Raw genomic sequence first — 14,562 nt, forward strand, 5'->3', positions numbered from 1 at the left:
TCCTAAGGCATTCTATTCATACGTTAGGAACAAAAGAGTTGTCAGGGAGAAAATCGGACCTCTCAGGGACAAAGGAGGGGAATTATGCTTAGAACCCAAGGGAATAGGGGAGATCCTAAATGAATACTTTGCATCGGTATTCACGAAGGAGAGGGGCGTGTTAACCGGGAGTGTCTCGGAGGGAGGTGTTGACCCGTTAGAGAAAATCTCCATTACGAGAGAGGAAGTGTTAGGTTTTTTAGGGAACATTAAAACTGACAAAGCCCCAGGGCCTGATGGCATCTATCCTCGACTGCTCAGGGAGACGAGAGAGGAAATTGCTGGGCCTCTGACGGAAATCTTTGTCGCTTCTTTGGACACGGGTGAGGTCCCTGAGGATTGGAGGACAGCGAATGTGGTCCCGTTGTTTAAGAAGGGTAGCAGGGATAACCCAGGAAATTATAGGCCGGTGAGCTTGACGTCCGTGGTAGGGAAGTTGTTGGAGAGGATTCTTAGAGACAGGATGTATGTGCATTTAGAACGGAACAATCTCATTAGTGACAGACAGCATGGTTTTGTAAGAGGGAGGTCGTGCCTTACAAATTTGGTGGAGTTTTTTGAGGAAGTGACAAAAACGGTTGATGAAGGAAGGGCCGTGGATGTCGTCTATATGGATTTTAGTAAGGCATTTGACAAAGTCCCACATGGCAGGTTGGTTAAGAAGGTTAAGGCTCATGGGATACAAGGAGAAGTGGCTCGATGGGTGGAGAACTGGCTTGGCCATAGGAGACAGAGGGTAGTGGTCGAAGGGTCTTTTTCCGGCTGGAGGTCTGTGACCAGTGGTGTTCCGCAGGGCTCTGTACTGGGACCTCTGCTATTTGTGATATATATAAATGATTTGGAAGAAGGTGTAACTGGTGTAATCAGCAAGTTTGCGGATGACACAAAGATGGCTGGAATTGCGGATAGCGAAGAGCATTGTCGGGCAATACAGCAGGATATAGACAGGCTGGAAAATTGGGCGGAGAGGTGGCAGATGGAATTTAATCCGGATAAATGCGAAGTGATGCATTTTGGAAGAAATAATGTAGGGAGGAGTTATGCAATAAATGGGAGAGTCATCAGGAGTATAGAAACACAGAGGGACCTAGGTGTGCAAGTCCACAAATCCTTGAAGGTGGCAACACAGGTGGAGAAGGTGGTGAAGAAGGCATATGGTATGCTTGCCTTTATAGGACGGGGTATAGAGTATAAAAGCTGGAGTCTGATGATGCAGCTGTATAGAACGCTGGTTAGGCCGCATTTGGAGTACTGCGTCCAGTTCTGGTCGCCGCACTACCAGAAGGACGTGGAGGCATTGGAGAGAGTGCAGAGAAGGTTTACCAGGATGTTGCCTGGTATGGAGGGTCTTAGCTATGAGGAGAGATTGGGTAGACTGGGGTTGTTCTCCTTGGAAAGACGGAGAATGAGGGGAGATCTAATAGAGGTATACAAGATTATGAAGGGTATAGATAGGGTGAACAGTGGGAAGCTTTTTCCCAGGTCGGAGGTGACGATCACGAGGGGTCACGGGCTCAAGCTGAGAGGGGCGAAGTATAACTCAGACATCAGAGGGACGTTTTTTACACAGAGGGTGGTGGGGGCCTGGAATGCGCTGCCAAGTAGGGTGGTGGAGGCAGGCACGCTGACATCGTTTAAGACTTACCTGGATAGTCACATGAGCAGCCTGGGAATGGAGGGATACAAACGATTGGTCTAGTTGGACCAAGGAGCGGCACAGGCTTGGAGGGCCGAAGGGCCTGTTTCCTGTGCTGTACTGTTCTTTGTTCTTTATATCACATTGTGTGAATAGCTGTTTGGCATCTTATAGAAAGACCATTCATGCAAAGACCCAAAGTTCATCTGCACTACTACTCATTAAGAGAAAGTTGAGAATTGCGTTTGATTTGAGGATTTTTACCTCCAGAAATTTCAGAGGAAGTAGAACGTAAACAACAATCTCAAAATGCTGGACGCTCATTTCACTCCAGGATGGTGTGTTGTCTCCCTGGTGCCAGGGTCAAGGACATCTCTGAGCAGCTGCAGGACATTCTTAAGGGGAAGGGTGAGCAGCCAGAGGTCATTGTACATATTGTACAAAGGGGATGAGGTCCTAAAGAGTGAATATAGACAATTAGTGAATATAGACAATTAGGCAGAAGGCTAAAGTGCAGGGCCTCGAGGGTACTAATTTCTGGTCTACTGCTGGTGCCCTGTGCTAGTGAGAGTAGGAATAGGAAGATTAGGCAGATGAATGCGTAGATTGAGAGCTGGGGCAGGGATTTAGATTTGTGGATCATTGGGATCTCTGTTCAAGAGGGATAGATTGTACCTGAACTGGAGGGGGACTAATATCCTGGTGGGGAGATTTGGTGGAGCCACTCAGGAGGGTTTAAACTAGTTTGGCAGCGAGTGGGATCCAAAGTAGTAGGGAGACACAAGAGGAGGTTGAGGACAGCACAGAAGTTAAAAAGAGCACATTAAGTAGTAAAGGCAGTGTCAGTGATCCTAGTACCAGACAGATCAGGCAAAAGCAAGACCGAGAGCAAGGGAAGTCCAGATTAAGCTGCATTTATTTCAATGCAAGAGGCCTGACAGGCAAGGCAGATGAACTCTGCATGGATGGGTACATGGGACTGGGATATTATAGCTATTACTGAAACATGGCAAAGGGAGGGACAGGACTGGCAGCTCAATGTTCCATGGTACAGATGCTATAGGAAAGATAGAACAGGAAGTAAGAGAGAAGGGAGAGTTGCACTTTTGATTAGAACATAGAACATAACAGCGCAGTACAGGCCCTTCGGCCCTTGATGTTGCGCCGACCAGTGGAATCAATCTAAAGTCCCTCTAATCTACACTATTCCAATATCATCCATATGTTTATCCAATAACCATTTGAATGCTCTTAATGTTGACGAGTCCACTACTGCTGCAGGCAGGGCATTCCACGCCCTTACTACTCTTTGAGTAAAGAACCTACCTCTAATATCTGTCCTATATCTCTCACCCCTCAATTTAAAGCTATGTCCCCTCGTGCTAGCCAACACCATCCGAGGAAAAAGGCTCTCACTATCCACCCTATCTAATCCTCTGATCATCTTGTATGCCTCTATTAAGTCACCTCTTAACCACCTTCTCTCTAATGAAAACAACCTCAAGCCCCTCAGCCTTTCCTCATACGATTTTCCCACCATACCAGGCAACATCCTGGTAAATCTCCTCTGCATCCTTTCCAACACTTCCACACCTTTCCTATAATACGGCGGCCAGAACTGTACGCAATACTCCAAATGCGGCCGCACCAGAATTTTGTACAGTTGCAGCATGACCTCCTGGCTCCGAAACTCAATCCCTCTACCAATAAAAGCTAACACACCGTACGCCTTCTTAACAACCCTATCAACCTGGGTGCCAACTTTCAGGGATCTATGCACATGGACACCCAGTTCCCTCTGTTCATCCACACTACCAAGTATCTTACCATTAGCCCAGTACTCTGTATTCCTGTTACTCCTTCCAAAGTGAATCACCTCACACTTTTCTGCATTAAACTCCATTTGCCACCTCTCAGCCCAGCTCTGCAGCCTATCTATGTCCCTCTGTAACCTGCCACTTCCCTCCGCACTGTCTACAACTCCACTGACTTTAATGTCATCCGCAAATTTACTAATCCATCCTTCCACGCCCTCATCCAGGTCATTAATAAAAATGACAAACAGCAGCTGGTCCCAAAACACATCCCTGCGGTACACCACTAGTAACTGAACTCCAGGTTGAATATTTCCCATCAACCACCACCTTCTGTTTTCTGACAGCTAGCCAATTCCTGATCCAAACCACTAAATCACCCTCAATCCCATGTGTCCGTATTTTCTGCAAAAGCTTACCATGGGGAGCCTTCTCAAACGCTTTGCTGAAATCCATATACACCACATCAACCGCTTTACCCTCATCCACCTCTTTGGTCAAAGAACTCAATAAGGTTTGTGAGGCACGACCTACCCTTCACAAAACCGTGCTGACTATCCCTAATCAAATTATTCCTTTCTAGGTGATTATAAATCCTATCTTTTGTAATCCTTTCCAATACTTTGCCCACAACAGAAGTAAGGCTCACCGGTCTATAATTACCAGGGTTGTCCCTACTCCCTTTCTTGAACAAGGGGACAACATTTGCTATCCTCCAGTCTTCTGGCACTGTTCCTGTAGACAATGACGACACAAAGATTAGGGAAAAGATCACAGCAGTACTGTGGGGGGGATATATCCGAGGGTTCGGCCACTGAGTCTATATGGATAGAACTGAGAAATAAGAAGGGGGAAATCGCTTTGATAGGGTTGTGCTATAGGCCCCCAAAAAGTCAGTGGGAAATTGAGAAGCAAATATGTTAGGAGATTACAGATAGCTCCAAGAAAAATAGGGTGGTAATAGTAGGGATTTTAACTTTCCCAACATTGACTGGGACAGCCTGTAGTATGAGAGAGTTGGATGGAGATAAATTTGTTGAGTGTATTCAGGAGGAATTTCTCATTCAGTATGTGGATGGCCCGACTAGAGAGGGGGCAAAACTTGACCTCCTCTTGGGAAATAAGGAAGGGCAGGTGAGAGAGGTGTTAGTGAGGGGTCACTTTGGAACCAGTGACCATAATTCTATTAGTTTTAAGATAGCTATGGAGAACGATAGGTCTGGCCCAAAAGTTAAAATTCTAAATTGGAGCAAGGCCAATTCTGATGGTATCAGGCAGGAGCTTTCAAAAGTTAATTGGGAGAGTCTTGGCAGGCAAAGGGACATCTGGTACGTGGGAGACTTTCAAAAGTATGTTAACCAGGGTTCAGGGTAAGCACATTCCTCTTGGAGTGAAGGGCAAGGCTGGTAGAAGTAGGGAGCCCTGGATGACTCGGGATATTGAGGCCCTGGTCAAGAACAGGAAGCAGGCACATGATATGCATAGGCATTTGGGATCAAGTGGATCCCTTGAAGAGTATAGGGGGTGTAGGAGTAGAGTTAAGAGAGAAATCAGGAGGGCAAAAAGGGGACTCGAGATTGCTTTGGCAGATAAGGCAAAGGAGAATCCAAAGAGATTCTGCAAATACATAAAGGGCGAAAGAGTAACAAGGGAGAGAGTAGGGCCTCTTAAAGATAAACAAGGTCATCTATGTGCGGATCCACAAGAGATGGATGAGATCCTAAATGAATATTTGTCATCAGTATTTACTGTTGAGAAAAGCATGGCTGTTAGGGAACTTGGGGAAATAAATAGTGATGTCTTGAGGAGTGTACATATAACAGAGAAGGAGGTGTTGGGAGTCTTAAAGCACATCAAGGTAGATAAATCCCCGGGACCTGATGAAGTGTATCCCAGGACACTGTGGGAGGCTAGGGAGGAAATTGCGGGTCCCCGAACGGAGATATTTGAATCATCGATAGTCACGGGTGAGGTGCCTGAAGATTGGAGAGTGGCAAATGTTGTGCCTTTGTTTTAAAAGGGCTGCAGGGAAAAGCCTGGGAGCCTAACGTCTGCGGTGAGTAAGTTGTTCGAAGGTATTTTGAGAGACAGGATCTACAGGCATTTAGAGAGGCAAGGACTGATTAGGGACAGTCAGCATGGCTTTGTGAGTGGAAAATCATGTCTCACAAATTTGATTGAGTTTTTTGAAGGGGTAACCAAGAAGGTAGATGAGGGCAGTGCCGTTGATGTTGTCTACATGGACTTTAGTGAGGCCTTTGACAAGGTACCGCATGGTAGGTTGTTGCATGAGGTTAAATCTCACGGGATCCAGGGTGAGGTAGTCAAATGGATACAAAATTGGCTTGATGACAGAAGGTGGTTGTGGAGGGTTGTTTTTCAAACTGGAGGCCTGTGACCAGCGGTGTGCCTCAGGGATCAGTGCTGGGCCCACTGTTATTTGTCATTTATATTAATGATTTGGATGAGAATTTAGGAGGCATGGTTAGTAAGTTTGCAGATGACGCCAAGATTGGTGGCATAGTGGACAGCGAAAAAGATTATCTCAGATTGCAACAGGATCTTGATCAATTGGGCCAGTGGGCTGACGAATGGCAGATGGAGTTTAATTTAGATAAATGCGAGATGATGCATTTTGGTAGATTGAACCAGGGCAGGACTTACTCCGCTAATGATAGGCCATTGGGGAGAGTTACAGAACAAAGAGGTCTAGGGGTACATGTTCATAGCTCCTTGAAAGTGGAGTCACAGGTGGACAGAGTGGTGAAGAAGGCATTCGGCATGCTTGGTTTCATTGGTCAGGACATTGAATACAGGAGTTGGGACGTCTTGTTGAAGTTGTACAAGACATTGGTAAGGCCACACTTGGAATACTGTGTACAGTTCTGGTCACCCTATTATAGAAAGGATATTATTAAACTCGAAAGAGTGCAGAAAAGATTTACTAGGATGCTCCTTGGACTTGATGGTTTGAATTATGAGGAGAGGCTGGATAGACTGGGACTTTTTCTCTGGAGTGTAGGAGGTATAAGGGGTGATCTTATAGAGGTCTATAAAATAACGAGGGGCATAGATCAGCTAGATAGTCAACATCTTTTCCCAAAGGTAGGGGAGTCTAAAACTAGAGGGGAGGGGGGAGAGATACAAAAGGGTTCAGAGGGGCAATTGTTTCACTCAGAGGGTGGCGAGTGTCTGGAACGAGCTGCCAGAGGCAGTAGTAGAGGCGGGTACAATTTTGCCTTTTAAAAAGCATTTAGATAGTTACATGGGTAAGATGGGTATAGAGGGATATGGGCCAAATGTGGGCAATTGGGACTAGCTTAGTGGTAAAAACTGGGTGGCATGGACAAGTTGGGCCGAAGGGCATGTTTCCTTGCTGTAAACCTCTTTGATTCTATAACTCTTGAGTGTTAATGTGTAATTATGCCATGAGTGAGAAATGGGTACGAGTTATAGTTTTAGCAAAAGCAGGTCCAATTTCTTACATGGTTCAAACTGAAGATGAAATAATTTGACAATGCCACACTGACCAATTGTTGTCATCTCGGAATGATTTCTGAGAATCATCTCCAGAAGCACCGACTTCTTTCGTCCCGAATGTTGTGAATATTACTCTCCAAGGCATTGTTGAACCTGAGTTGCCTGATGATTGTGTCTCTGTGACTATACTATGTGAGAATGATGCAGAATTGATTCCAAGAGTAGAAATGTCTACTGAAGTTCCAAATCCTGCTTCTCGGGTCCAGGGCAGCCAAATTCCAGAACATAGTATACAACTAAAGAGGAATAGACGTCCTCCTGATCGACTATCTCATTGGCTGTGTACAATGGCGGCACGGTAGCATTGTGGTTAGCACTGCTGCTTCACAGCTCCAGGGACCTGGGTTCGATTCCCGGCTTGGGTCACTGTCTGTGTGGAGCTTGCACATTCTCCTCGTGTCTGCGTGGGTTTCCTCCGGGTGCTCCGGTTTCCTCCCACAGTCCAAAGATGTGCGGGTTAGGTTGATTGGCGATGCTAAAATTGCCCCTTAGTGTCCTGAGATGCGTAGGTTAGAGGGATTAGTGGGTAAATATGTAGGGATATGGGGGTAGGGCCTGGGCGGGATTGTGGTCGGTGCAGACTCGATGGGCCGAATGGCCTCTTTCTGTGCTGTAGGGTTTCTAAGATATTTCTAAGATAATGATTAATGATGCTTAGCACAGTGTCTGGAATACTATTGATCCCATGTTTAACATTCTAGCAATTTGTTCTCATAACCACAGAAGTAATGGGGCAGGGATGTTATATATTTAAAAGGTTTGTAGGTTGCTTTAAGAGCTGATTTGATGTCAGTTAGGGTGTTGCCACAGGATGCTGCTTTTACTTTGATTGTGCTCTGTGCAGGGAAGCTGCTGGAATAAAACTATTGTTAGGTGAATGTACATGTGCAAACAGCATTCTTTTCTTTCTGTTAAAACCCTCAACTTTACATCTTCTCTCACTTTATATTTTTTATCACATTTTTCTGACTCTGACCACACTGTGAAGCTTCAGAGTTGCTCTGGTCGAGTTACTGATGGAACTCTATCATCACTCACTCCAGGAATCATTGACAATCCGTGTAGCTGAACTGTAGTCTCCCGCTTCTCCACTTGAAACCTTGGTTAATTTTGGATTTAACATTTTTGTGTCCACAGTTTGATGAGAGTGTTAGGATCTGGGATGTGAAGACTGGGAAATGCCTAAAGACGCTGCCAGCGCATTCTGATCCAGTATCTGCTGTAAGTGCTGGGGTCTGCTAACTTGTTTGTCCCACTGAGGAAGCAGAGGCGGGGGAATGTTTGGATTTTGATTTGAGTTTTACACTATTACTGATGCTTTGTCTTTCAAACCAGAGACAATAGCAGTGCAGGAGAGGGTGATAGAAACACAAACGAGAAGCAGGGTGAGGCCATTTGGCCCTTCGAGCCTGCTCTGCCATTCACGTTGATCATGGCCGATTATCAAATTCAATATCCTGATTCCCCCCCCCCCCCCCCCCCCCCCTTCCTCCCAGATCCCTTTTAGTCCCAAGAAGTATATCTAATTCCTTCTTGAAATCAGACAACATTTTGGCCTCAACTACTTTCTGTGGGAGTGAATTGCCCACATTCACCACTCTCTGGGTGAAGAAATTTCTCCTCACCTCAGTTCTAAAAGGCTTGCCCCTTATCCGCAAACTATGACCCCTAGTTCTGGACTCCCCCCACCATCGGGAACATTCTTTCTGAATCTACCCTGTCCAACCCTGTTAGAATTTTATAAGTTTCTATGAGATCCCCTCTCACTCTTCTAAACTCCAGTGAATATAATCCTTTTCATACTCCGTTTCTGTAACTATTACTATCTTCGCCGTTACCCTTTGCTGTGCTTTGTACATCTTTATCCAGTCTTGTCCCTGCCACCCCCCCCCCCCCCCCCCAACTCCATCCGCCCCCTCCATCCTCCAGGTCTTCCAGCCTCTCCCGGTCTCATCTCTGGCCTCTTGGCGCCTCTGCTGAAGTGTAAACAGTCACGTACCTCAACTCTCAAAACTGTATTCTCCCATCCCTGGTGTTATCCTGGACAATATGCACTGTCTCTGTGGCTTTAATGATGGTGCATTCAGACTGCCTACGGTCTGTATCAGTGGGTGAACCAATGCACAAAATTGTAATTTGACCCTGGAGCCTCTGCCCCGATTTATACAGCAGTTGAGATTATTCTGTGGTTTGAACAACCATCTGCTTCCGAGCTCCTTGTGCATGGGTTTGTTGAATCGGTATCACTGTGACATACTGCCACCATGTGGGAACTTGTGCTCCTACCATGACTCTTCATTTGATTGGACGTGTTTGAATTCATCCTCTCAGGTACATTTCAACAGAGACGGATCTCTCATTGTCTCCAGTAGTTATGATGGGCTGTGGTAAGTGTTACTCTGATTGCAGTCGATACTTTGAATTGTGCTGCATGTTTATTTGCTAAGGTGCATAAAGTGGCGGGAATCTGGGCGACAATGTCACTGACTGCAGATGTCCCAGATTGTAGTTTCGAAATGCATTCACTGTTGTAATCGGCTATAAAACCACAGATTTAAATGGAGTTGTCTCTCTAACACCAGCAGTAGGTGTTTAGAGATATGTTGCTGCAATTCTGTACCAACCGTTAACCTGTACCCCAGCTGCTCCAGGTTTGGCCGCAGAATTGAAGCTTCTGGTTGGAGCTGGTGTTATACAGAACAGCCAACTTTGTAAATTAAAGCATCTTACAGTTCAGGAGGCTGTTCAGCTTTAGCCTGGAAGAGTTATCCCAATATCTCCAGCTCTGCCCCTCACAGCTCTGCAAATTTCTCCTCAGTTATTTATCAGTTCTATTTTGAAAATTCCGTAGGATCTGCTTCCACTGCCCTTCGAAGCAGCACATTCTCGATCACAACAACTCGCTGTGCTTAAAGAAAGGGCCTCATCGCCCCTGGATCTTTCACCAGTTATCTTAAATCTGTAACCTCTGACTACCGGCCCTCCTGCCAGGGGGTACAGCTACACCTCATTGACTTGATTAATATCCCTCAGTATTTTGAATGTTTCTATTTAATCTCCCTTATCCTGTTGCTCTCTGCTTTGTCGAACCCCGGTTTGAGCCTTGCTGAATGGGTGAAAGCACAATCTTGGCGTTCCACAGAATGTTGGTCAGCGTCTGAAGGAGGAAAGCAGTTTTGGACACCGATCCTTTTTAAACAACTTCTTTTTCTGTTCTTGCAGCCGTATTTGGGACACTGCGTCAGGCCAATGCCTTAAAACACTGATCGGTAAGTCATCCTGAGGTTATGGATTGGAGGCATGCAGCAGTGGGGGAACAGAGCAAGCCTAGCCCTGCACACTGACCACTGAGATGTTGACCCTGTTCATTGTAACCAGCCACACCGTGGTTAACAAAAACCAAAATACAAGATGCTTTTGTAGCCTCACAGCTGCTGTCTCCCTCTCCCTGGTATCTACTCTCACCCTCCCCTTTGTAGCCCTCTCTTAGAGTGGCCAGTCACTGAGACTAATGTGGGTTGGTAAGCTGTTCATATTGGATCGTGTAGCTTTGCTTGATCCTGTTCAGATATTTTCGAGCAGGAACCCTGGCTAATTTCCCCTCCCTGTCTAACCCAGCGATCACTGGACAGTGATCAGGAGCAGGAACCCTGGCTGATTTCCCCTTTCTCTCTCTGTCTCTCTCTCTCTCTAACCCAGCGATCACTGGACAGTGATCAGGAGCAGGAACCCTGGCTGATTTCCCCTTTCTCTCTCTAACCCAGCGATCACTGGACAGTGATCAGGAGCAGGAACCCTGGCTGATTTCCCCTTTCTCTCTCTGTCTCTCTCTCTCTCTAACCCAGGGATCACTGGACAGTGATCAGGAGCAGGAACCCTGGCTGATTTCCCCTCTCTCTCCTTCTAACCCAGGGATCATTGGACAGTGATTAGGAGCAGGAACCCTGGCTGATTTCCCCCCTCTCTCCTTCTAACCCAGGGATCACTGCACAGTGATCAGGAGCAGGAACCCTAGCCGATTTCCTCTCTCTCTCTCTCTCTCTCTTTAACCCAGGGATCACTGGACAGTGATCAGGAGCAGGAACCCTGGCTAATTTCCCCTCTCTTCTCTAACAAGAAGGCAAATGGAATGTTGACCTTTATCGCGAAAGGAATGGAGTATAAAAGCAGGGAGGTCTTGCTGCAACTGCACAGGGTACTGGTGAGGCCGCACCTAGAGTACTGTGTACAATTTTGGTCCCCTTATTTAAGAAAGGATATATTAGCTTTGGAGGGGGTACAGAGAAGGTTCACCAGGTTGATTCCGGAGATGAGGGGGTTAGCTTAAGAGGAGAGATTGAGTAGATTGGGTCTGTACACATTGGAGTTTAGAAGGTTGAGGGGAGATCTTATAGAGACATATAAGATAATGAAGGGGCTAGACAGGGTAGAAGCAGCGAGGTTATTTCCACTTACAATGGAAACAAGAACTAGGGGGCATAGCCTCAAAATGCGGGGGAGTCAATTTAGAACAGAGTTGAGGAGGAACTTCTTCTCCCAGAGGGTAGTGAATCTTTGGAATTCTCTGCCCAATGAAGCAGTAAATGTGTATAAGTCACAGATAGATTTTTAACCATTAAGGGAATTAAGGGTTATGGGGAGCGGGCGAGTAATTGGAACTGAACCCACTATCAGATCAGCCATGATCTTATTGAATGGCGGAGCAGGCTTGGGGGGCTAGATGGCCTACTCCTGCTCCTATTTCTTATGTTCTTACCCAGGGATCACTGTTCAGTGATCAGAAGCAGGAACCTTGCTGATTTCCCCCCTCTCTAACGCAGGGATCACTGGGCAGTGATCAGGAGCAGGAACCCTGGCTGATTTCCCCCCTCTCTAACGCAGGGATCACTGGGCAGTGATCAGGAGCAGGAACCCTGGCTGATTTCCCCACACACACTCTTTATTGCAGGGACCTCTGGACAGTGATCAGGAGCAGGAATCTTGGCTGATTTCCCCCCTCTTTCTCTCTCTCCCTAACCTAGGGATCAATGAACAGTGATCATGAGCAGGAGCAGTGGCTAATTTTCCCTCTCTCGCTCTCTCTCTAACCCAGGGATCAGGAGCAGTCACCCTGGCTAATTTCCCTCCTCTCTCTCTCTAACACAGGGATCACTGGACAGTGATCAGGAGCAGGAATTTTGGCTGATTTCCCCTCTCCCTAACCCAGGGATCACTGAACAGTGGTCAGGAGCAGGAACCCTGTTCTGGCTGGCAGGAATGTCTCGAATGTTTCTGGTCTGCAAGGCCCACTAACCAATGATCCGGGGACAAGTTGATTGATCTGCATGCGTGCTGCTGATATTGCAGTCAGCTCCTATCTGGGGCTGGGGCTGGTCCAGTCTGCTCACTCTAGCACTGGGGTCAGTGAGTAATCTCAGCTTCACATTAACGCTGCCTTTCTCTCTACAGATGATGATAATCCTCCTGTGTCCTTTGTGAAATTCTCCCCGAATGGGAAATACATCCTGGCAGCAACACTTGACAAGTAAGGAACTGTCCCTGACTGCTTGTTCACTGAATGTAGCCCAGTCATGTCCTGATCCAATGGTGTTCCTGATTAAAGCAAGAGGAAACATTCTCCCTGGACCCGGAATCTCTGCCAGCGGCTTCTGCCTCTCCATCCCACAGCCTCCTCGTGGAGGGAGCAGAAATCTCATTCTGTGCAGCAGGAGACCAGAGTGGTTGTCCCACCTGACCTCATCACCCAATACTGTTCCACCTAACCCTGCTGTTGTGCCAAAACCCCCCCACCCACAGTTCTGGCACAGCCCGCCCTTGCCCGTCGCTGTGACACTGCACCCTGACCCTGCCTGTGATTAATCCCAGTACAAAAAACAGTACAGCACAGGAAACAGGCCCTTCGGCCCTCCAAGGCTGTGCCGCTCCTTGGTCCAACTAGACCAATCGTTTGTATCCCTCCATTCCCAGGCTGCTCATGTGACTATCCAGGTAAGTCTTAAACGATGCCAGCGTGTCTGCCTCCACCACCCTACTTGGCAGCGCATTCCAGGCCCCCACCACCTTCTGTGTAAAAAACGTCCCTCTGATATCTGAGTTATACTTCGCCCCTCTCACCTTGAGCCCGTGACCCCTCGTGATCGTCACTTCTGATCTGGGAAAAAGCTTCCCACCGTTCACCCTATCTATTCCCTTCATAATCTTGTACACCTCTATTAGATCTCCCCTCATTCTCCGTCTTTCCAGGGAGAACAAGCCCAGTTTACCCAATCTCTCCTCATAGCTAAGACCCTCCATACCAGGCAATCCTGGTAAACCTCTGCACTCTCTCTAACGCCTCCGTGTCCTTCTGGTAGTGCGGCGACCAGAACTGGACGCAGTACTCCAAATGTGGCCTAACCAGCGTTCTATTCAACTGCAACATCAGACTCCAGCTTTTATACTCTATACCCCGTCCTATAAAGGCAAGCATACCATATGCCTTCTTCACCACCTTCTCCACCTGTGTTGCCACCTTCAAGGATTTGTGGACTTGCACACCTAGGTCCCTCTGTGTTTCTATACTCCTGATGACTCTGCCATTTATTGTATAATTCCTCCCTACATTATTTCTTCCAAAATGCATCATTTCGCATTTATCTGGATTAAATTCCATCTGCCACCTCTCCGCCCAATTTTCCAGCCTATCTATATCCTGCTGTATTGCCCGACAATGCTCATCGCTATCTGCAAGTCCAGCCATCTTCGTATCATCCGCAAACCTGCTGATAACACCAGTTACACCTTCTTCCAAATCATATCACAAATAGCAGAGGTCCTAGTACAGAGCCCTGCGGAACACCACTGGTCACAGACCTCCAGCCGGAAAAAGACCCTTCGACCGCTACCCTCTGTCTCATATGGTCAAGCCAGATCTCCTTGTATCCCATGAGCCTTAACCTTCTTAACCAACCTGCCATGAGGGACTTTGTCAAATGCCTTACTGAAATCCATATAGACGACATCCATGGCCCATCCTTCGTCAACCGTTTTTGTCACTTCCTCAAAAAACTCCACCAAATTTGTAAGGCACGACCTCCCTCTTACAAAACCGTGCTGTCTGTCACTAATGAGATTGTTCCGTTCTAAATGCACATACATCCTGTCTCTAGGAATCCTCTCCAACAACTTCCCTACCACGGACGTCAAGCTCACTGGCCTATAATTACCCCGGGTTATCCCTGCTACCCTTCTTAAACAATGGGACCACATTCGCTATCCTCCAATCCTCAGGGACCTCACCTGTGTCCAAAGAAGCGAAAAAGATTTCCGTCAGAGGCCCAGCAATTTCATCTCTCGTCTCCCTGAGCAGTCTAGGATAGATGCCATCAGGCCCTGGGGCTTTGTCAGTTTTAATGTTCCCTAAAAAACCTAACACTTCCTCTCTTGTAATGGAGATTTTCTCTAATGGATCAACACCTCCCTCCGAGACACTCCCGGTTAACACGCCCCTCTCCTTCGTGAATACCGATGTAAAGTATTCATTTAGGATCTCCC

The 14,562-nt window shown here is 47.0% G+C and overlaps 2 protein-coding genes across 4 annotated transcripts in view; both read left to right on the plus strand.

Moving 5' to 3' along the window:
• Positions 1 to 14,562, plus strand: part of LOC144502320 (retinoic acid receptor RXR-alpha-A-like) — a 423,978-nt gene that overhangs the window by 183,113 nt on the left and 226,303 nt on the right. The window lies entirely within an intron of this gene.
• The window catches only part of wdr5 (WD repeat domain 5), a 75,481-nt gene that overhangs the window by 45,633 nt on the left and 15,286 nt on the right, over positions 1 to 14,562 (plus strand). For all 3 annotated transcript variants that reach the window (XM_078226145.1, XM_078226146.1, XM_078226147.1), the window contains exons 7-10: positions 8,167 to 8,250; positions 9,361 to 9,416; positions 10,252 to 10,298; positions 12,478 to 12,553. In XM_078226145.1, coding sequence (XP_078082271.1) covers positions 8,167 to 8,250; positions 9,361 to 9,416; positions 10,252 to 10,298; positions 12,478 to 12,553 — 263 coding nt within the window. The remainder of the gene's footprint in view (positions 1 to 8,166; positions 8,251 to 9,360; positions 9,417 to 10,251; positions 10,299 to 12,477; positions 12,554 to 14,562) is intronic.

This window comes from Mustelus asterias, chromosome 13 (assembly GCF_964213995.1).
Source record: "Mustelus asterias chromosome 13, sMusAst1.hap1.1, whole genome shotgun sequence".
NCBI classification, from domain to species: domain Eukaryota; kingdom Metazoa; phylum Chordata; class Chondrichthyes; order Carcharhiniformes; family Triakidae; genus Mustelus; species Mustelus asterias.